The sequence below is a fragment of the Narcine bancroftii genome, chromosome 6 (genome assembly GCF_036971445.1).
Source record: "Narcine bancroftii isolate sNarBan1 chromosome 6, sNarBan1.hap1, whole genome shotgun sequence".
Classification (NCBI taxonomy): domain Eukaryota; kingdom Metazoa; phylum Chordata; class Chondrichthyes; order Torpediniformes; family Narcinidae; genus Narcine; species Narcine bancroftii.
The window spans coordinates 11,626,099-11,649,978 of record NC_091474.1 but is presented as its reverse complement, the minus strand read 5'-3'; the positions used below and the strand labels follow the sequence as shown (position 1 = coordinate 11,649,978).

General features: G+C 39.3%; 1 protein-coding gene across 5 annotated transcripts in view; it reads right to left on the bottom strand.

Annotated features, from left to right (window-relative positions):
* The window catches only part of asxl1 (ASXL transcriptional regulator 1), a 90,476-nt gene that overhangs the window by 12,940 nt on the left and 53,656 nt on the right, over positions 1–23,880 (bottom strand). For all 5 annotated transcript variants that reach the window (XM_069883956.1, XM_069883953.1, XM_069883952.1 and 2 more), the window contains 4 exons: positions 21,394–21,500; positions 11,536–11,653; positions 8,461–8,637; positions 4,298–4,461 (listed from right to left, as the gene is read on the bottom strand). In XM_069883956.1, the coding sequence (XP_069740057.1) occupies positions 4,298–4,461; positions 8,461–8,637; positions 11,536–11,653; positions 21,394–21,500 (566 nt within the window). The remainder of the gene's footprint in view (positions 1–4,297; positions 4,462–8,460; positions 8,638–11,535; positions 11,654–21,393; positions 21,501–23,880) is intronic.

The window sequence follows — 23,880 nt, the reverse complement described above, 5'->3', positions numbered from 1 at the left end:
TTTACAAAGAAACATAACCTTTCATTTGGTCACAGATCACAGTGCCACCCACTGGTTTGTGTACCATAAACCACCTCACCCATTTTATTCCTTCTTCCTTTTCTCAGTTCAGACCTAGGGAATAACTTCAGACCCAACAAACTTCAAACCATATACCCTTTATTTGCAAGCTTGTGTTGCTCAATTGATATACAGAGTCTCGCTCATAAAGCTTAGATATTTATAGCCAAGAGAGCCTCAAACAAGGTCAGAGGCTGCTTCTTATCCATCAGTTTCCAAATATATTTGTATATTTCATCCAGTCACCATTGATTAGGGGTTCACAGCTACCACATGCTTCAGGTAGGCCATGTATCAGTCTTGAGCACCTCAGCCTTGATCAGCCCAACATGCAGTAATCAGGATGGTGAATCCTCTACAGCCATTGTACTCATAATATGCACATAAAGTTCGTTAAGATGACAATAGGTAGTTCAAAGCTGTGAACGTTTCAGCATATCCCAATCATTCTTGCACTTTTACACAATTCCTCATTCATATCAATTTGACTCATCCAACATTTAAAACAATCCTGAAATTATGCTTTCCTCAAACTCATTCACTTCAAAACCAAAAATCTATTTTTTTATTGAATGCAGTTTAGCTTTTAAATATTTGAGAATATACTTAACCGAGATTAAGTCAGTCTCAAATGCCATTGCTAGTCTTGTACAGATAAAACAGTACACCCTGCAACATTCGATGATAAAAGTTAATTTAAAAATCAAAACCAAGATGCAAATTGCAATTAAAGTTCCTAAGCAAAAGTTTCTCAAAAGGGATCTGAATTAAAATGAGCGATATCATTAAATCTCACTCCTCATTTTCATGTAACTCATCAATCTATTCTCTTAAAAATGCAGAAAACTGAGTAAATACACAGAAACAGCAATTTTTCACCCAAATCAATTTCTTTTCTACATCACTAAATTCAGTCTCTCATAGCTGCAACCCATGTATGCATGAACAAAGGCAAGAATCTGGTTTTACAATTTCAAAGAGCAACAAAATGTACTAGTGAAATGGGCTAAAATTTTTCTGCTGTCAACAACAAACTACAAAAAGCAAAACAAAGAATATAGTTCAGGAGCTAAAAATACACTACTCAGATAATTTTACATTTTGGGTCCCATTTCAGCCCAGGTCCAGCTACAAATCCAAACATCATACCTTCAAACTTCACACAAACACCGACGCATTTCCTAAGATGGGCATATTTCCACACTTTTTCAATAGGGGCCTGTTTTAGGGAACCATTGCTATCCTCAAATCAAATCACAATTAAGAGACCAACAAATAACATTAAGACAACTTATTAATCAGACTCTCTGAAAAATATAGAGTCATACACATTGAAAACAGCTCAAGTCTTTTTAATACAGTAACATTTTGCACTATCTGTCTAATATAGAAAAAATAAAATGATCAGAAGATTACATCTGCTATGCCCAAACAATTCTGTCTCTGTCTTCTCAAAACAAAAACTAAATAGTTCAATGCAAAAATATTGTCAAATGGTCAATTTGATGCTGGTTTATTTGAAGAAACTACTCAATTAGCAGTAATCCTCTCCTGGCTCCCCACTGATTTGGATTTTCTCAGATTACCATGAAAATTGGATAAAGATAATGGCAGAATTAAATATCTTGTAATGTGCAGTCTGTGCAGAATTCACCTTAATACTGGCTATCATAAAAACAGACCATTCAAACCTTCAACCCCAGTTGAATGCATAATACATGAAAGTCCAATCTACGTTAACCCCATTTTAAATTCACCCATTCTTCTAACTCCACCTTCTCCACAGCATTCTTTATAAATATCAAAGTAATTATCCTTGGTAAAACTTATTTCTCATTCTTCATGTATTGAACGACTCGAGCCAGATTAGTTTGAAAACTGCAGACTACAATTCTTATATTGCACCTCTCTTTGGCATCTACAGATATAATTAATACAATATCTACCCACCACCATTCAAATTGTGTCAGCTATTCCACGAATGTTTTGAATTTGTCAGCAGAAGAGACTCTCATCGAACAGCCCAGTGTTTTGCACCAAATCAACTCACGTGAATAATTTACTCAGTCCCAAACTTGCACCATCAAAAAAGTAATATTACAGACATCTTAAGCACAGAGCAAACACTTGTTTTATCCCAAAAGATTATTTCAATATATATATATAATATATATATAGCGCCTTTGGAAGACTACACAAAAGAGTCTGGAAAAACAACCAACTGAAAAACCTCACAAAGATAAGCGTATACAGAGCCGTTGTCATACCCACACTCCTGTTCGGCTCCGAATCATGGGTCCTCTACCGGCATCACCTACGGCTCCTAGAACGCTTCCACCAGCGTTGTCTCTGCTCCATCCTCAACATCCATTGGAGCGCTTTCATCCCTAACGTCGAAGTACTCGAGATGGCAGAGGTCGACAGCATCGAGTCCACGCTGCTGAAGATCCAGCTGCGCTGGGTGGGTCACGTCTCCAGAATGGAGGACCATCGCCTTCCCAAGATCGTGTTATATGGCGAGCTCTCCACTGGCCACCATGACAGAGGTGCACCAAAGAAAAGGTACAAGGACTGCCTAAAGAAATCTATTGGTGCCTGCCATATTGATCACCGCCAGTGGGCTGATATCGCCTCAAACCTTACATCTTGGCGCCTCACAGTTTGGCGGGCAGCAACCTCCTTTGAAGAAGACCGCAGAGCCCACCTCACTGACAAAAGGCAAAGGAGGAAAAACCCAACACCCAACCCCAACCAACCAATTTTCCCCTGCAGCCGCTGCAACCGTGTCTGCCTGTCCCACATCGGACTTGTCAGCCACAAACAAGCCTGCAGCTGACGTGGACTTTTTACCCCCTCCATAAATCTTCGTCCGCGAAGTCAAGCCAAAGAAAGAAAAGAAAAGATATATATATATATATATATATATATAATATATATATATATATATATATATATTATATATATATATATATATATATATATATATATATATAATATATATATATATATATATAATATATATATATAATATATATTATATATATATATATATATATATATATAATATATATATAATATATATATATATATAATATATATATATATAATATATATATTATATATATATATATATATATATATATATATATTATATATACATATATATATATATATATATATATGTATATATAGGGTAGCTTGGGAGCATTTAGATTTCCACACTAATTGTTGAGGGGATTTGTGTGTGAAGCCATAGAGATGGGCAAGGTCTTATTTGTATTTATCAAGGAGAAGACATGGAAGTTAGTGAATTCAGGGGGAGGGAATTGATATTCTGAAGTATAGCAACATTACAAAAGTGGTGGTGTTAAGCATCTTGAAAAGCATGAAAGTGGATAAATCCTGGGGCCTGACCACATGCATCTCAGGATGTTACGGGAAGCAAGAGAGGAGATTGCTGGGACCCCAGAGATTTTGCAGCTTCGTTAGCCATACGCAAAGTATTGGAAGATTAGCCAAATTGATGCCTTTAATTAAGGATGACAGCAGGCATCAGCCAGGGAACTGCAAACCAGTGAGACTTGCATCAGAGATGAGATTTGACAAACAGGATTTATTTACACTGGGAAAGAGTGATTAAAGATAGTCAGCACGATTTTGTGTGTGGAAAATAATATTTCACAAAATTCAGGGTTTTTTTTGTTTAAAGAGGTGACCAAGAAGACGAATGAGCACAAGGTAGTAGACATTCTCTACATGGACATTAGCAAGGTCCCAAATGTTTTGGGAGGCAAGAGCACATCGGATCCAGGGTTAGCCTTGGGGTTCAAGGTGGAAGTTGGCAGTGGAGGGCAGTGACTAATGGAGAGCTGGAAGGATCAGGGTTGGTTCCTTTGTTTTTTTGTCATATTTGATTTGGATGGGATTGCTTGAAATTGATCCCAAAATTGGTGCTGTTGTTGACATTGAAGGTAGTTATTCAAGGTTAAAACAGGATATAAATCAATTGGGAAAGACTGAAATGCAAAGGGAAGTAAAATAACTCAAAATTGCAGAGAAGTTAAAAATCAGGGAAAGGCATACACTGTGAAAGACAGAGCCTTGGGGAGTGCTGCTGAACAGAGAGAACTTGTGGTACAGTACATTGTTCTCTGAAGTGGTCTGCAACATTTTCTTTTTAAAAAATTCAATAACGTTTCAGATTAAAACAAGAAATCGTGATAAATGCCACACATACCTGCCTGTCCACCTCTGGCAGAAGGAACAGCAGCTGCTGCTGGAAATGTAGTGGTAAAGAAGTGAAAGTCCGAGAATTGATCAATGCACGCAGGTTTGTATTAACGAGAATTGATCCAGGGGTTTCAACATCAATCTCTTCCCCTCTGTTTCGCTTCATTTGTCCTGTTTAAACAATACAATTTAACATCTAATTGCACCTGATTAGACAACACATTTGTAAGAAAAAAAATTGGGAATGGCTTTCTTAAATAAAATAACTGAACTCCTAGTAGCATTTGGATTAATTTTCTTTTCCTTCACAACCAGCACCAAACACCTTTCCTGAATGGCTTAAAAACAAATTCCCAGAAGAACTTGAGGTAAATCAGCATTCATAGAGGTAAAAAGATAAGTTGACATTTCAGGTTGAGACCTTCCATCAAGAAAGGATATGCTCCAAACTGACACAGGATCTTAACCCAATCATCATCTATCCCCTTGCTTCCATAAATGCTGCTAGACCCGTTGAGTTTCTTCAACAGTTTGGTTTTCTTTTGCTCCAGATTACAACGTCTGCATTGCCTCGTCTTCATTTCCGACTGGACACCTACTTCCAGATGCCCATTAATCAAAGAGCTAGTTTCTTGTAAGTCAGAAAGAAAGTAATCATTCTGTGGTGAATTTCATTGTAAATGAAATCTCTACTCAGCTCATTAATGCCAGTGTGCAGTTTAAAAAAAAAACATTCCTTAATAGAAATAACTGAAGCATATTATCCTAATAAGCATTCTGCATAAAAAGAACAAAATTTATGTCATGCAAAAGCAAACCAAGATAATTCACCCTGAAGTAAAGCAATCAGATCACATGAAATCCATTGCTTTCTCACTAAAAGTATCAAGGGCATTTTGCTTCTGACTTTCTTAACCACTTGGGGAACAATTCAAACCAATTCTAAATATAGTAGTTGTGAATCTTGGAATCTAAAAGAAAAAAAAAGAGCTTTTTAAAGTATAAATATTGTGTATTAGAACTCTGGTTTAGTGAATGATTAAGTTTTATTTTTCCTCCTGTATTTATTGCTCTGAGATTTCACAAGATAATTCATCCATTTTCTGAGGGGGAAAAAAAGCTAAATGTGGCTTGGTGGACAATAATTGCCCCACAATGATCTAAACCCAAGATCAGTGTTAAAATACCAAAATGGTACAACCCAAGATACAAATCTAAAATAGGATGAATTAAGATAAGTGTTTGGAAATTCTAAAACCACTTCTTCCAATTTTCAAAATTAGAAATGTGGCCTTTTTGTTTTAAAGGTGGTAGTTTATGGAAGAGTTTCGTGGTCTGTAAAGATTCATATTAAACCTGAAGAAAATATTAATTGACAATATATTTAAGTTATAAAGCATGTTGAATATGAAAAAATGGCCGAATATAATAAAATCGGGCAACAATTGATTTTAAAAAAAGCAAAAGGATGACAAAGGAAATTGACTTAAGTTAGTGGTCAATAGGATTTAGTTGAAGAGAATTGGGGTCTTTTCCCAAAATGTAGCCCTACCAAATGCCATAGTGATCATTTGAACCAGCCAGGGGTTGGTATAGCCTGTATATAATAAAGCCTGTGTACAATAAAGGTCATAACCTTTAGTGACATTTCTGTCTTGACCAAAGTGCCAATTGAATCAACATCAATGAATGTGAAGATGGGATGAAGCCTTGTTGATAAAGAGTGCAGAAGATGTTGGAAGAAGATGGCTCATTATGTAGGTAGAATCCAAAAAGTCAATGGTAGTAGCAGCAAATTAAAGAGGCCAGGAAAATAAGTTCAAGCAGATCAGTGGTGTAGGAAGGGAGAAGAGTCATTTCCACATAATGAGTGTCTGAAGAACCCTTCAAAGACTTCATATCCTGCATGATAAAAGAGGTGATTCAGTGCAGAGCCTATATCACTTCTCAAAGTTATCCAGTTTTCCAACTTATTTCTCTGTAACCTATTCTCTCACACATGCCATTAAAACATCATCCACCTTTGATTCTTCATTCAGCCACCTATACCAGGGATAATTTACTGTAGATAATTTTTGGATATGAGAAGAATCCAAAGCACCCAAATGAAATCCACACAGTCCAAGGGAGAAAAGTAAATTCTTTAACTTTTGTCTACCATAAGGCAGACAGAGGGTCGCCACTTTGTCCAGCAACCCCTCACAGAAACCTACAGCACCTGGTGTTTCTAGGCAGTCTCCCCAAGTACTGACCAGTCCTGTGCCTGCTTAACTTCCGAGATCAGACAATCTAAGGCTATTAGGTGCTGCAGACTCCACGTAGATAAGAGACAGCTGTAGCACCACTGCTACTCAATGCAACAAGTGAGCAAGAGTGATGAGGAAATTAAAATAAAAATGCATCCTATTACATGCAACTGCGGTGTGTGAGAACATTTAATATTTGTACTATTTTTAACATCTTATGCCACATGGCAAGTTCAATATGATGGATTTTTTCCCCCGCCCAAATGCTCTTGTCAATTCATTAACTATATACCTTTATGTAAAAAATTGCCTATGTCTGCTTTGTAGAATTACTGGCAATTACGCATTGCTAAAACAGTTCATTAAAATGTAACTACATTTTCCAAATCAAAAATAAAACTTCAGCAATTCATTTTCATGAAGATCACTGATAATAACTGCATGGTTACAATTTCAAACTTCAATTTGTCAAGTGCAGATTTAACAGTCATTCACTTTTGTACTCCGTTCTTTGGTTGGCCCAAAAATTACAAGTACTGCACAAAAGTAAATTAATCCAATATTATTCCTCCCATGCCTTTACAAGGGAGTCATGTTTTGTAGGTCAGGTCAACCTCTGAGGGTTGCTGTGCATTCCCTTCCTTAGCAATACACAGTACAGTAAACAAACTGCATTAAGATAAAACTCATAGTAAATTCTTTCAGTTATCAGCAATCATGTTCATACAGTAGTGGACATGGCTATATTTTGTCTTAAAAGATCTATAATTGTTTGTTTAATAGATATTTTGCTGCTAAGAATTAATTTCTGTTTCTGGACATTATGGAACAGAGAGGAATGCCTTTCAAGAATGTATCAATTACTTTCATAAGCATAAATGTGTTTAAATTTACCTTCAAACTCACACCCTTTTTCCTTAACTGGTAACTTCCCATCCAGCAAAGTAATCCTCACATCTGGTTTCAGTTATTTTTGCTTTGTAAATTGTCATCTTCCAAAGCACAAATCACTATTCTAATCAATATTTTTGCGCATCCTCCTTGGTTTACACGCAGTGCCCTTCTCCCCAACAAAAGGGAACTGTACATCAGTCCGTCCCCCCCCCACACCATCCTCACCATACTGGGCAGTATCCCCGATATGCAGTGCCCGAAAATGATTTTTATGGAACAAAAGTCACATTGCCCAACTCATCTGCAGGTTTACACATGTACAGGATATTGATTCAAAATCTGAAAAATAGAAATATTGCTTGAACCCATGTTACATTGGAGCTAACGTGCAAGTCATTTCCATTGACCTAACTTTTCCTTTTAAAGAAAACACTTTCATGCCATTAATCTCAGTTCTGGAAGTTCAAACAGAACAGCATGAACAGCTTTAAGAAAAGAGTGCTTCCTGACATTGCCCCAGTACTGGGGAGTTCTAATTTCAAAATGGTTTTGATCTGGAGGTAATACCTCCAGGGGAGGTAGAAACCAGTTAATAACCAATTTCAAAATGGACTTGGATATGGAATTTTAAAACATTACATGTGGAACAGTAGGGATTTAAAGTAAATTTATGATTCAAAGAACTGAATGGAGTGAAAGGTGACCACCTGCAATGTTTCATTTGCTGAAATCTTTCAAAAAATAAATTGAGTAAAAAGTTGGAAAATAAGTTATCTAGATAACAGGACTTCTGACATAAAGGAGCATTATAATACTGGAAGGAATCAACAGTTAAAGGTAATGTTCCAAAAAGCCAAATCCAAATAACAAATCAACAGTGTTGTGGGCAGTGCAAGATACATTCTTTAAAGAAAAAGGCATATTCAGCTGGAATTAATACAATTTTGAGGAGGACCTTACAGCAGTCTTTTGACACAATTTTTTCGATATTATTCCTCCCAAAAATTAAACAATAAAATTCCCTCCCTACCTGTATTTGATCTCCTCAGGGATCTGAAGTGTTGTCCAGGCTTCCGACTTAGGCTTGGCCTGCATTGAAGTTTATTCATTTCTGTTCGGTTGTACTGAATGCTACCTGAGGTGACTGTGCAGGAACTACCATTAGATGCACTGCTTGATTCACCATCTGTGTGCTTGGCTGCAAACACTGAAAACAAACCCTACTTCACTCAAAGTGTTTATGTAGATTACACAAAAGGAAATTATGGCCTTCATTCCATGGAGTTTTTTTTTAAACTGAATCCGATCAGACATGAACTTCAAAATTTAAACACTGTTGTAAACTTTGGATTGAATGTAAGAGAACAAATAGACTTCATCATTAAAAATTAAATAGTTCCTGATAAGCATTTCACTATAACCTTCATGAATGCAATGCAGAAATGGAACTTGCAAGGTAAATGAAGCCCACAAAAGTGCATTCTTTTACAATATATAAACAGTGAATTTGCCTGTTAAGTGACACAGAACTTATTTGCATCATAAGAAATGTTATTATTAGGGGACATCAACGCAGCGTCCCAGAAGTACAAAGAACAATGAAATAATAAGGTAATTACAGAACACAACTTTGCAAAATTGTACCAACTATACTTCCTCACATGGCAATTTAATTTGCATGTTACATCTAATTTATACTTGGGGACCCCAAAATAATGCAAAATAGAATGTAGGAAATGTACTGGACCAATAACATAGGCATGGTTCATTACTTTTGAGAAAAAAACAACTCCATTTTCCTTCAAAAACAGTGTTCATTAATTAATAAATGAAAAAACCAAAAGAATGAAACAACCCAAGACCGAACCAAATAATACAGCAAAGAATACAAAAGAGCGGGACAACATTGTAATTTCAGCAAACAAGGTCGTTGTGAGTTTTACTATCTATAAAGTATAATTTATCCAATATTGTTTGAGATCCCAGGATTTCCATCATTTTTTTGCCTGTCTTTTCTGAGATGAAGACATTTTACCGTTCTTGAGTGAAAAATAAGCGCATTTATTTTACATCAGGTTTCATCTCAAATAACAAAAAAAGTTTCTCTTTTACTCAACTTTTACAGCCTTTCAATTTGCAGGCTTTGCTCCAGAATCACCAAGGTAATTTACAGGCCTGAGAGTATAATGTTAATTCTGAAGGATAGGATTAATCTGCACTTGTCAAGGGAGAGATTAATCAAAGAGAGACATCATGGCTTTGTAAGGTTAAATCTTATCTGAAAAATTCAATCCAATTAGATAAAGTAGTAACAAAGTGCATTGATGAGGCAGTATTTGATGTAGTTTTCACAGAATTCAGTAGGCCCTGTAACAAGGTGCTGCATGAGCAAATGGTCCAAAGGATTGGAGCCCAGAAGATCAAAATAAGTTGACAAGTTGGATACAATTTTTTTTTAAAAAAAACAGGAGGTAGAGAGTACAGCGGAGAGTTGTTTTTGTAGTCTGTAGCCTGTCACCATTGGTGTACCACAAGATCTGTGCTAGTACCCTTGCCATTTGGTATATACAGTAATTAGGACATGAAAGTAGTTGGTATGATTAAGATGTTCAAAGAAGATATCAAAATATTTCAATACAGCAACCTATTATTTATGGATTAGGTATAGAGAAGATGCTGGTCTTTCCAAAGAGACCCAGATTGTTTTTGACAGTGACATACAATAATTTCTGCCTGGTTTTCATGTAAATGAGGCCAAAGGTACGTAAATCTGGGTCAAGGAATGGGCAAAAAAAACTACAGAAAAGACTGGGCCACCTTATTTAATCTCATAACATCAGGTGTTCAGCACAGCCAAGCTGGACAGATATTGATATCAGTTGGCATCACAATGGTTTACTGTTGAATCAAATAAGGAAACAATAAAATAGTTCAGAATGTATGAGCTGAAGAATTTAATGCTACAGGACCCCTGATGTAGTAATGGTGAAACAAAACTTTGACTGTTCATAACAACTGCAGTCAAACTCAATAGAAAGGAAAATCAGTAGGGATGCATTATATATATTTGGTCCACCACTTCCAGTTTCTGCCTCCCACTGTTGAAACCCAAGCTCTTGTGTACAATTCCATGCACATGTAGAATTGGCCACCACTTAGTACTTTTAGACCAGTCACACACCAAGTTAAATTTTGTCTTAAACTGGAATCCCCATAAAGGTCAGAATTTCTACTTAATTTACTAATCAATTAAAATATTAAACTCAAAGTTCTTGTTGGCACAATAGCACAACTTGCTTTGCTTTTTACATTCTACAAATTCTAACAAAACACTACATGGTTTTTCAAGATCAATGTTATTTTTGGAGCTTTGGTTCTTTTAAAGCAGGCAGTGCAAATGTAATACAAGCTCTTTGGTCATTGCATTATATTGGCACCATCTACATTTCTGCCTTATCAGTCTACTCAAAATTCATTCCAATGATGTCCTATCATGGTTAACTTGCAAACTTAGTTGCGTCAAATTATAATGCAATGATTTCAATTGGCCAGCTCACCATCACTATCCAGCCAATCAGCATGATCCTGGAAACAGCATCAACATTCCATGAAGGATTTTATTAAAAAGGAACTAGTGGTTTCTCTGGGTTCAGTTCATGCTAATTAGAGTAATTTATTGCTCAACATCCAACAGATCAGAAATATCAATGAGCAAAAAGGGATACACTTTAAAACTAAATTTCTTATTATGCAAAAAAATTGGAACTTCAGGACATTACATTTCAATATCAATACATTTCTTGTGGAATGGGGTGTGCTCTCAAAACAAGCAAAGTCAATTTTGCTCAGATTTGTATCCTACAAATACAAACCAACAGCTCAGGACAAACGAGGAGGCATTGTGCAAGAGATGAAGTTAGAAAAATTGAGAATGCAATATAGTACCCACAATTTTTGCCTCTACTGCCTCCTTTGAGGGAAAACTGGAACATGGAACCAGTCCTATAAATTAACATCAATCCCCTAAGGTGAAGGGATGAAAACATCTAAGTTGACCAAATGATATCTTGAGAGAAAACAACTGTGTGCGTTTTGTTCAGCTTACCTGAAGCTGATTCCACATGTTCTCCGTTAACTTTCAAAGGCGTTAGTACAACTCTTGGAATAGATTTACTCATCATCACCGGAACTCCAATCTTCTTTTTTGGTTGTTGCTTTACAGGCTGTTGCATGTGATAATACAAGGATTTAGATGAAGCAAAGAACTCAATTATATATGTCCTGCATTTTGTAATCTTGAAATATTCTGAAATGCCTCAGTAACAAAAAGTCATTTTTAAATATTGCTGCCAAAATGTTGAGAAACAAAATTAAAAATTTACAATCTAAATCCAATAGTCAATCAGGGTAACACACGCAAGTGCTCTAGACCCGAGATACGCTGACCTAGTGAATAAGAATACAAATTAGCAAGAAATCAATGATAAGGTTGCACATTTATATAGATTACACATTTATTATCAACGACTGCATCAAATTTGATTTCACATCAATGGAGCAAGACTCTCCTCGTCTGTCAATTTTTAATCCATTTCAGGCCAGACAGCAACTTGCGCAGGATGAAGTGCTTTAGTTTTTAATAATCACAACCACATAATTAACCTAGAAGCTCAACATTGGAATTAACCATGCATTTTACATTTTCCAACTAAAGCTTTGGCTGAAGGCATGAACCTTCATTAGAGCTTCCGTGTCATAACAAAATTAAACTTTCTATTGTCACACAAGGTTGCACCCAACTTGCATCCCAGCAATTATGAGCTCCAATCACATGGACATTTTATATTTGCTACCCTCAATAACATAGATGGGAACAACATTTTCCAAGTGTACCCCTTTCGAAAATGCCTATTGCATGTTTGTGGCATTAACCTACCATTATCACATGTACAATTGAATCACTAAATGTGAAAAATTATAAAGGCATGGAGATTCTGTAATACACAGGGTCATGGTTCAAGAAAACAAGTAATTTGGACATCTCCAAAAATTACTACCACTGCTTATGTTCTCTAGATTCAGCCTTATTTCCATCTGTTATTGTTCAACGGCAATGAAATGTTAGAATTGCAGACATCTAGTGTATGCACAAAAAGCAATAGTCAGTTCAACGCAAGACTGAGGCATACAGAACTTTAGCATGAACTCATCTGCAAAATTTTCTCTGAATAAAAAGTTCTCATAGGATCCAAATATATTATATTTTGGTTCAGTATTAAAATTCGAAGAAACATTTGATAGTATTCCACAAGGCCTTGCAATAGCAGGAATTAAAAAGCAAATCAAATTTACAGATGGAATCAAGGGATATGGAAACAACAGAGGACAATGCAGAGGTAATGGTCAGCAGTAACATTGTTGAATAACAGATAAGGCAGATACAAAATGACTGCTATTCTTCCTATTCCTTATGGAGTTAGCAATTTAAATGTGTGGTTTTGCTAACTGCATTACAATTGGCCATTCCAATATCTTCATTTCTGATTCTTTCCGTGAGTTGATATTTCACACTTAATTGGTTTGGGTGATGGAAAAAACAGTTGTGAAAGTAGAAAGTTGGGTTCATTAGTCTGTTTCTGGTAATTCTTGAAACATTCCATTGAATTGACACAACTGCAAGCAAAATTTACCATCACAAATTCATTTACAAGTTAATACTTTTGGTACACAGCAGTAGAAATGGGCTACTCAGCCACCGAGTCTGCCCCCATCATTTAATCATTTGATCATAAGCTGATCTATTTTCCTACTCAGCCCCACTGCCTGATCTTCTCCCCATAAATGATGTCCTGGCTAATCAAGTATCTATCAATCTCTGCCTTAAATACACCCATTGACATGGCCTCCACAACTACTTGTGGCAACAAATTCCACAGATTTATCATCTTCAGGCTTACAGATAGAGCCTTACTAATATACCCAATAGTAATAAAGATATAGACTCTCATTAGGCAGGGACAGGGAGACACTTTGGGAGAGTCACCCTAACTGTGAGCAGCATCACCAGCTCTTCATCCTGGGCAGTGCCATTTTAATCAAACAACTTTATTGAAATTTTATTCAAACAGCAGCTGCAGGCGGGGCACCACCGGGCCCTCCACCGGCTGAATGTTTCCTCCCATCTTCACCAAGGGGTTGCGAGTTGCTATGGAGAACATTTACTTTTACAATTTTAAACTTTTATTTAAAATTTATTTTTCTTAAAATGTATTTATTTCCAATTTTGGTTTTTTTTTGCTGGTTGTTTGAGTTTCTAGTTGATTGAATGCCAGATAATGAGGATTTTACTGTACTCCCTTGTGCGTCCAAGAAATTCTCAGCCTTGGAAATGCTCAACAAAAATTCTCAAGATAGGGACTTAAACATGAAGAGGTTTCTCAGTCCTTCATTCTGAGACATCAAGGCCCCACTATTCAAGCCACTCCAAATGGAGGAAATAGTTTTGATTTCCCCTTGATATCTTTGTTGTATTTATGTCTTCTTTTGCACAGTATGTTTGAATGCCTCAGACATTTCTTTATTTGTCATGAACATCTCCCTTATCATCTCCATGGGGACCACATACTTGCACAAGTTTGCAATACATTTTTTCTCCATTTCCAATTCATATTTTCCACCAGCGTTTTCTTCTTTTTATTTTGTTATTTTCAAAAATTTACTCAGTCCTCAGAATTATTCTTCCTCACAAAATTAGAAGCTTCTTTCAATTTAATACAAGCTTGTCTGCTGGATTATGTTGAGATTAGCAAAGAGAAAGTGCTGGGCAATCTTAAAAACATTAAGATGGATAATGTCCCTGATCTCTCAAGGCTGCCAAACAGGTTGAAAGGATAGTTTTGGAGGCCTGTGGGATGCTGGGCTTCATTAGTTGGAGGATTGATTTCAAGAGTTGAGAGGTGATGTTGCAACTCTACAAATCTGTGGTGAGACCATACTTTGAATATTGTGTTCAGTTCTGGTCACTTCATTATTAGAAAGATGTGGAAGCCATTGAGAGGGTACAGAGGAGCTTTACTAGGATGTTGCCTGGATTGGAAAACAAGTCTTATGAGGCAAGGTTAGCAGAGCCGGGACTTTTCTCTTTGGAGCAAAAAAGATGAGGTGATTTAATAGACATTTACAGGATTCTGAGAGGCATAGATAAGGAAGACAGCCACTGCCTTTTTCTGAGGGTAGGAGTAGCAAATGCCAGATTACTTCTATAAGAAGTAATGGGAGGAAATTTAAGGGAGTCATCAGGGGTAAGTCTCCACTCCCTCCCCCCCTCAACACAGAGTTGTGGGTCCCTGGAATCCCTTGCCAGGGGTGGTGGTCGAAACTGAAACATTCAGGCCATTTCAAAGTCTCTTAGATAAGCACATGGATAAAGAAACAGAGGATTACGAGGTAGGAATATAAAGGTCGCAACAACCACATATTTTATTCACAATAAATTACTTACAATACAAGAAAAACTGTTCAAGACTTTCTACATTCATAGTATCAATCATATTGATACATACTCATCATTGTATATTTTACATTCTTCTCTTAATACTCCATTACCACCCTGTGGCACCTTGTTGTTCTCTTCCCCACCCCCCCCCCATCCCTTGTTGGTTGAGGGAATTCCTCTCAGTGCCTGGTAAATGGAGGATTCCAGACAGTGATTCTTCCCCACAACACCCTCACGTTGGCTGCACTAAGCCTCAGTGCACCCCTCAGCACTAAGCCTCAGGGCATCCCTCAGCACTAAGCCTCAGGGCACCCCTCAGCACTAAGCCTCAGGGCACCCCTCAGCACTAAGCCTCAGGGCTCCCCTCAGCACTAAGCCTCAGGGCACCCCTCAGCACTAAGCCTCAGGGCACCCCTCAGCACTAAGCCTCAGGGCACCCCTCAGCACTAAGCCTCAGGGCACCCCTCAGCACTAAGCCTCAGGGCACCCCTCAGCACTAAGCCTCAGGGCACCCCAGCACTAAGCCTCAGTGCACCCCTCAGCACTAAGCCTCAGGGCACCCCTCAGCACTAAGCCTCAGGGCACCCCTCAGCACTAAGCCTCAGGGCACCCCTCAGCACTAAGCCTCAGGGCACCCCTCAGCACTAAGCCTCAGGGCACCCCTCAGCACTAAGCCTCAGGGCACCCCTCAGCACTAAGCCTCAGGGCACCCCTCAGCACTAAGCCTCAGGGCACCCCTCAGCACTAAGCCTCAGGGCACCCCTCAGCACTAAGCCTCAGGGCACCCCTCAGCACTAAGCCTCAGGGCACCCCTCAGCACTAAGCCTCAGGGCACCCCTCAGCACGTACTCCTGCAGCTTGGAATGTGCCAGTCATGAGCATTCCCAGACCAACATCTTGTTAATGAGGCACAAATGGCTCACTTTCCTCCTGAAGTTTTTAATGACACAAAGTACATTCGTTTATAGCTTAGAATTTTAAGATTCTTCCATCCTTTACCAACCAACATGTTAATTGTTTTCATACCTTAGCCAATGCAACCTTCATTTCTAAGTAATTGGCTTTAATGTTTACAACACCAACAATTAAACTGTGTTTCTCTCGAACAGCACACAAAATTATTTTGCACAAACTCTTTCCCAGAGAATGCATACAACTCCTACAAATGCCTCTTTCAAGCTATTTTGGAAAGTTTGATTTCTTCAGTCTATGTAAAGATTAAATGCCATCCACAAGGATTAAAAAGATACACAGTATATTTGATACAATACTTTTTTTCTGATTGTCCATTGGGTTATAGCTATTCTGAGTCCTTCTAAGGACAACTAACATTTTTCATCTCAGAGTGCTTCTTCTACCATTTCTAGTTTTACTGGACCATTCCTTAAGACTGGGCTTGGTCAAAACTTTTTAAGAACCAGACATCTCATTTATAGCCGGTGTGAAAGGCACCATTCCTATCAACCTGTGCGTCATCAGCGAAGCCACCCCATTAAATCTTTTGTGAATATTTCAGCTGCAGTTCCCCTTCATTTGACAATTTATATAATATTCAATATTAAAATGGACTTTTGTTGTTTTAAGTTATTCTTTCAATTAACATACAAAAGACCAGTCAAAATATAAAGTTAAAGGTCTGAAACTTCTAAAACAATAGAAGCGCCTCATTCCACCTCTGTATTCCCAATTAAAACATTAACAAAAGTTAACAACAATGCCATTGCAAAAAAAAACCTGAGTAAAGATCAGAAATCACAAATAAAATGCAAGGCTGGAGAAACTCTTCAGGTCAAACCATGTACTTCATCTTTGGCTTGGCTTCGCAGACGAAGATTTATGGAGGGGGTAAAAAGTCCACGTCAGCTGCAGGCTCGTTTGTGGCTGACAAGTCCGATGCGGGACAGGCAGACACGATTGCAGCGGTTGCAGGGGAAAATTGGTTGGTTGGGGTTGGGTGTTGGGTTTTTCCTCCTTTGCCTTTTGTCAGTGAGGTGGGCTCTGCGGTCTTCTTCAAAGGAGGTTGCTGCCCGCCAAACTGTGAGGCGCCAAGATGCACGGTTTGAGGCGTTATCAGCCCACTGGCGGTGGTCAATGTGGCAGGCACCAAGAGATTTCTTTAGGCAGTCCTTGTACCTTTTCTTTGGTGCACCTCTGTCACGGTGGCCAGTGGAGAGCTCGCCATATAACAGGATCTTGGGAAGGCGATGATCCTCCATTCTGGAGACGTGACCCATCCAGCGCAGCTGGATCTTCAGCAGCGTGGACTCGATGCTGTCGACCTCTGCCATCTCGAGTACTTCAACGTTAGGGATGAAAGCGCTCCAATGGATGTTGAGGATGGAGCGGCGACAACGCTGGTGGAAGCGTTCTAGGAGCCGTAGGTGGTGCCGGTAGAGGACTTCATATAGCAAAGATAAAGATACATAACCAATATTTTGACCCTTCATCAAGTTTCTTTATCTTTGCTATGTAAAGTACACTGTTTGAACTGCCGAGTTTTCCATCATTGTGATTTTACTTCAACCACTATAACTACAGACTTGCGTGTTTTACTTCCATTCTAAAGTGCATTTAATTAATCAAATTGACTCAAAGACAAAAAAAATCTCCTCTGTCAAGTGACAGAAGTTAAAGCTACAACAAAATTCTAATCAAGGTGAAGAACACTGAGGAAGGAGAAAAACCAAAGATCAAATAGGGAAAAAAAACCAGAAAATAGAACTGAGTTTTTTCCAGCGGTACAATACAATACCACAATGTCCTCCCAGAATCACAGTGTGGCTTTCGCGCTAACAGAGGAATTACTGACATGGTCTTTGCCCTCAGACAGCTCCAAAAAAAGTGCAGAGAACAAAACAAAGGACTCTACATCACCTTTGTTGACCTCACCAAAGGCTTTGACACCATGAGCAGGAAAGGGCTTTGGCAAATACTAGAGCGCCTCGGATGCCCCCCAAAGTTCCTCAACATGGTTATCCAACTGCACGAAAACCAACAAGGTCGGGTCAGATACAGCAATGAGCTCTCTGAACGCTTCTCCATTAACAATGGCGTGAAGCAAGGCTGTGTTCTCGCACAAACCCTCTTTTCAATCTTCTTCAGCATGATGCTGAAACAAGCCATGAAAGACCTCAACAATGAAGACGCTGTTTACATCCGGTACCGCACGGATGGCAGTCTCTTCAATCTGAGGCGCCTGCAAGTTCACACCAAGACACAAGAGCAACTTGTCCGTGAACTACTCTTTGCAGACGATTCTGCTTTAGTTGCCCATTCAGAGCCAGCTCTCCAGCGCATGACGTCCTGTTTTGCGGAAACTGCCAAAATGTTTGGCCTGGAAGTCAGCCTGAAGAAAACTGAGGTCCTCCATCAGCCAGCTCCCCACCATGACTACCAGCCCCCCCACATCTCCATCGGGCACACAGAACTCAAAACTGTCAATCAGTTTACCTACCTCGGCTGCACCATTTCATCTGATGCAAGGATCGACAACGAGATAGACAACAGACTCGCCAAGGCAAATAGCGCCTTTGGAAGACTACACAAAAGAGTCTGGAAAAACAACCACCTGAAGAAACACACGAAGATCAGCGTGTACAGAGCCGTTGTCATACCCATGCTCCTGTTCGGCTCCGAATCATGGGTCCTCTACCGGCATCACCTTCGGCTCCTAGAACGCTTCCATCAGCGCTGTCTCCGCTCCATCCTCAACATTCATTGGAGTGACTTCATCACCAACATCGAAGTACTCGAGCTGGCAGAGTCCGCAAGCATCGAATCCATGCTGCTGAAGATCAAACTGCGCTGGGTGGGTCACGTCTCCAGAATGGAGGACCATCGCCTTCCCAAGATCATGTTATATGGCGAGCTCTCCACTGGCCACCGAGTCAGAGGTGCACCAAAGGAGAGGTACAAGGACTGCTTAAAGAAATCTCTTGGTGCCTGCCACATTGACCACCGCCAGTGGGCTGATCTCGCCTCCAAACGTGCATCTTGGCGCCTCACAGTTCGGCGGGCAGCAACACCCTTTGAAGAAGACCGCAGAGCCCACCTCACTGACAAAAGACAAAGGAGGAAAAACCCAACACTCAACCCCAACCAACCAATTTTCCCCTGCAACCGTGCCTGCCTGTCCCGCATCGGACTTGTCAGTCACCAACGAGCCTGCAGCAGACGTGGACCTACCCCTCCATAAATCTTCGTCCGCGACGCCAAGCCAAAGAAGAAGACAATACAAGTATTCCAGATGTTCAGTATTAGAGACAAATAATTAACTGGATTTGCAGACCTTCACTGTGGAAAGATGGTACTTGTAAAAAAAATGCAATTTTGTTGAGAGACATCTCTTAAAAGGTGGTATTTATTATCCAGCTGACTTGATTACCCAGAACAACTGCTGATGGAATTGGGTGACTCAAATCCATTCCAGAGGAGAGTTCAATTTCATATGACAGATTCTACTTCAGGATCCAACTAGAATCATTCACTGACCAGACTACACAAGGAAGCCCAGATTCTTTCCACGTCACCCTTTAGCAAATCAACTGAGATTTTCTTAAACAAACCCCAATAGCTTCACTGTTATATTGTAGACATCAGCATTTTATTAAAAGACTTGTGTTATTTCAAAAATCACAAATTCAAATTCTAAATAGCAAACTTCTGTCCCCAGACTAATTTAAATCTTCAGATACAAATTTTAACATTACAGAGAATTTGTAGCAACTAGTCCACGGCGGTAACCGTTACGTACTATTGCTCTTCAAGCCCATTTCTTGCAGTTCCTTTCCTTCAAAGAAATTGCATCATTTTGTACGGATGAATTGATAACTGAAAAAATTCAAACTGATTACTGTCAGGTATGGACTTCCGGGACAGCATCTGGTTATCAACTGGACAAACACCCCAAGGCCAAATGGAACAGTCATAAGACTTGTCAATCCAAACTGCAGATCCACTTTACAATAACAAATTACATACATGCACATTTATTTTTACTTGTAACAGTATACTCAGAGCTTACCACTTAAATTAAAGAATCCAAATAAATAATTCTGTGCCAATTATAAAGATACATAATAGGCAAACCAATTCATGGAAACAGCCCATCTTATTTAAATAGGGCATTTTACAAGTCTTCCGAAATTTTTAAAAAAATATCTAAAAAGCACTTTTAGACAATGAAAATTTTAACCTTTACTAATTTTTGAAAAATGTGCAATTACTTCTGTTCCATTAAAATTACCCATAACTAATTTTAACTGGAATATCCCAACATTCATATTTTGTAAATTTAATGACTTTGAGTAGCACAGTTAACATGGTTATTTCCCCATTAGTTACAATTAATTTCTTACTTGCAAATTTATCAACAAGATAGCACGGTTAGTGTTGGAACGGCATGGTTAGCACCACCTGTTACTGCACCAGTGATTGTGACCAGGGTTTGAATCCTGCGCTGTAAGGAGTTTGTACGTTCTCCCCGTGTCTGCATGGGTTTTCCCTGGGGGCTCCGGTTTCCTCCCACCCTCAAAAATTTTACCGGGGGTTGTAGGTCAATTGGGTGTAATTGGTCAGCATGGGCTCGTGTACCAATAGGGCCTGTTACCGTCCTGTATGTCTAACTATTTTTTTTTAAATTAAATTTAAAACAAAAAAAAGAATCTATAGCTTGAAAAAGCACTGAATCCACTGGTATTGTCATTTCACCAACTTTCGTTTTACAAATATCTGCAATTTAGTTCATGCCATTCAGTATGCAACAATAATCTGTAAAGATGCTTGGTGAGTGCACATTAAGTAGTTCGAGACAGTTTCCCTGGTCTTAAAGAAAATTGTCAATAGGGGAATAAATTTCAGATCACATTTATTCAGAAAATTATGTATTTTTTAAAAAAGTTAATGACAATCATAACCAGTAAACATTGCTGTCTATAAAGATAGCATGGAACTATTCTGTGTATACTTCACTGAAACTAGCATCCAATGTTGATGTTTCAAAACCTGAATTAAAAAAAAAAATTCTTGTATAAGTTCTTCTAAATAAGAGTTATCTACATTTTTAGTTAGAGTAGATCGCTTGAACAAATAAAACATGGGTGCTTTATTTTTGGGGAAACAAATCAATGATTACCACAATTAGATTCAAAAATATTTCAACTCTTCAATCAATCACTACCCTTTCAGAGCTAGTGTAGCTGTACGACAATCACCAATAATAATGTTAAAAGGATGTGCTGCTGGGCAACACAGCTCTGGTGAGGGAACTGGAAAGCCTTACAAAGCTATCTTACAAGCAATCAAAGCTTAATATGAGCCAATTTTTCTGAAATCATTCAGTGTATTTTACACTAGTACACCTAAAACAGCAGCCTGGTATTTATACAGTACTCCAGATTCTTAAATAGATGGAGAGTTAAGAATTTATTTTTCTACTACAGTAAAAATTCATTAAAAGACTTCAATTACCTGTTGGGATGCTTTGTGGCTATTCTGTTTACCAGGAGACACCTGTTTTCCTTGAATCTCAGTGGAGCATGACGCATTGGAGGAACTCTCATCAGACACTGGTGAGGCTAATTATAGGGAGTAAAGAAGAGGATATTTAGAATGCTTTCGTTTGTTTAGCATTTCACCATTGCTACAACCAGCTAAATTTAGAGAATTCATCTGATGTGCCGTCAAAGCAATATTTCAGATTTTCTTATTTCTTGTTACATTAAGATCCATCGACTGTGAATTGAAGAGCACTTTTAAATGCAAAAAAATTAAACTTTACTGAAGACCCAGGAACCCTTTAGAAATTTACATCCTTTTGTCTTTGGAATACAAGCATTTGCTCTTCAAATTTTCAAACATTCATTCTGAGATGAATGTTTAGTATCACTTGACAAAATTACTGTTTAAATTATGTAAACCATCTAACAATCTCACCTCTTACAATTTGCCCAAAATAGTTACAATGGCTACTACTTCAACTTGCTTTGGTAATGTATTCCACATTTGCTTCAAGGATTGTCACAAAATAATACTTTGCAAACATTGGCTCCTCACTCAATTAACAATGAAGCTTTATTCCTTTATAATCTTAAACAGACATTCTTGCTTCTAATGCAGATGCCATAATGGTAACGCAGTTAGTGAAACTGGCTCACAACTCCAATAACCTGGGTTCAATGCTGACCTTCAGTTCTGTATGGAATCTTGCACGCTCTCGTGTAGTTTTTATGTACAGGCTTCCTCCAGGTTCCCCAATTTCCTCACACATCCTAAAGGCATTATGGTTGTGACAATTGATAGCTTAAATAGCGACTTTAAATTGCCTATAGTTTAAGTATCTTGGAGAATTGGCAGTGGGAGGAGATAAGCGAGTGGCAGTATTGATGTTAATGTAGTGGTCCGCAAATCAAGCTGCGACTTGGCTCACAAAATGGCGGGTGAACGTGGCAATCACGGGGGCACTGCAGGGACCAACGGCTGCCGTTCCGTGTGACCTCCCACATGGTGGGAAACAAAGGCCAGTCGGAGGCCGGAGCTGCAATAATGTCACTCCTGTCGTCAGAGGCAGGGAGTGAATATAAACAGAGCTGGCAGAGCAATAAATCAGCATTTGATTTCGACTTATCTGTATGTGTGTCGTTCTTACTCCACACTTCAGTTATGCGCACGCTACATTGGTGACCCCAACAGGTCCAACTGGCAGTTGGACCCAAAGATGACAGGCCAAGCAGCTCTCCACTAAGTATCACTCAAGCTGCCACAAGGGTGGTTCGAACAGGCCCACCTTTGACAGATCAACGCTGACAACACCCGCTACTACTATGTAGTGAGCTCACTCAACCAGGACAGGGCATTGAGAGTCGTTGATTTCCTATGGCAGCCTCCGGAGCAAGGCAAAAATGGTACCCTCAAAGAGCTACTTACCCACACTCATGGCACAAGCGCGTGCCCGTCTGCTGCGCTTGGCTCCATTCACCCTCATGAACGAGATGCTTACACTCACCGAGGGGCACAAGCCTAGCTCTTTGAGCAGATTTTCCTGGAGCAACTGCCCAAGGATATCCGATGCTTGCTCATCGATGAGGACGTCAGTGACCCGAGGAAAGAGCCAAAAAATAAAATGGTGCCTTGGCAGAACAGATCGCCAAGCTCTGACCCCAGCTGGCAACAAGGCCAACAGCAGACAGAGAGGCAAGTGCACCCCCCTACCCAGCCATATTGTTATTACCATCAACGATGGGATGAGGGGGAAAACGCCATGACCAGCCGTCTCCCACCTCAACTCCATCTACACACGTATCCTGGCAGAGTTCCCTGCAATCGTGGCGCCACAATTCTCCTCCACGGAACCAAAGCATGGGTGAGGCACCACATCCTCACTGAGTGCCCCATGTTCCAGCCACACTCATTCCCCCCCCACACCCCCCCCATAAAAACTTGCCTTCACCAAAGAGGAATTTAAGAAAATTGAGGAGTTGGGATAGTGTGGCAGTCCTACAGCCCCTGGGCCTCTCCACAGGTCCCCGAAGGCAGCAGGAGGGTGGAGGTCGCGTGGTGATTACTGACACCTCATCAAGGCCAACACACCAGACAAATATCCCATGCCCCATATCCGAGACTTTTCCATCAACTTACAATGGTTACAGGTGTTTTCAAAGGTCGATTTAATCGGGGGGGGGGGGGCTTTAATCAAATCCCAGTGCATCCCGAGGACATGCTCAAAACCACCATAATCACCCCCTTCAGCCTGTTTGAATTCATGAGGATGCCCTTCGGCCTTAAGAATGCTGCTCAGACTTTTCAGCGATTGATGGACATGGTGGGCTGGGACCTCCCATTCGCGTTCATCTACTCAGTGGTTCTCAACATTTTTCTTTCCACTCACGTACCACTTTAAGTATTCCCTATGCCATAGGTGATCTGTGATTAGTACGGGATTGCTTAAGGTGGTATGTG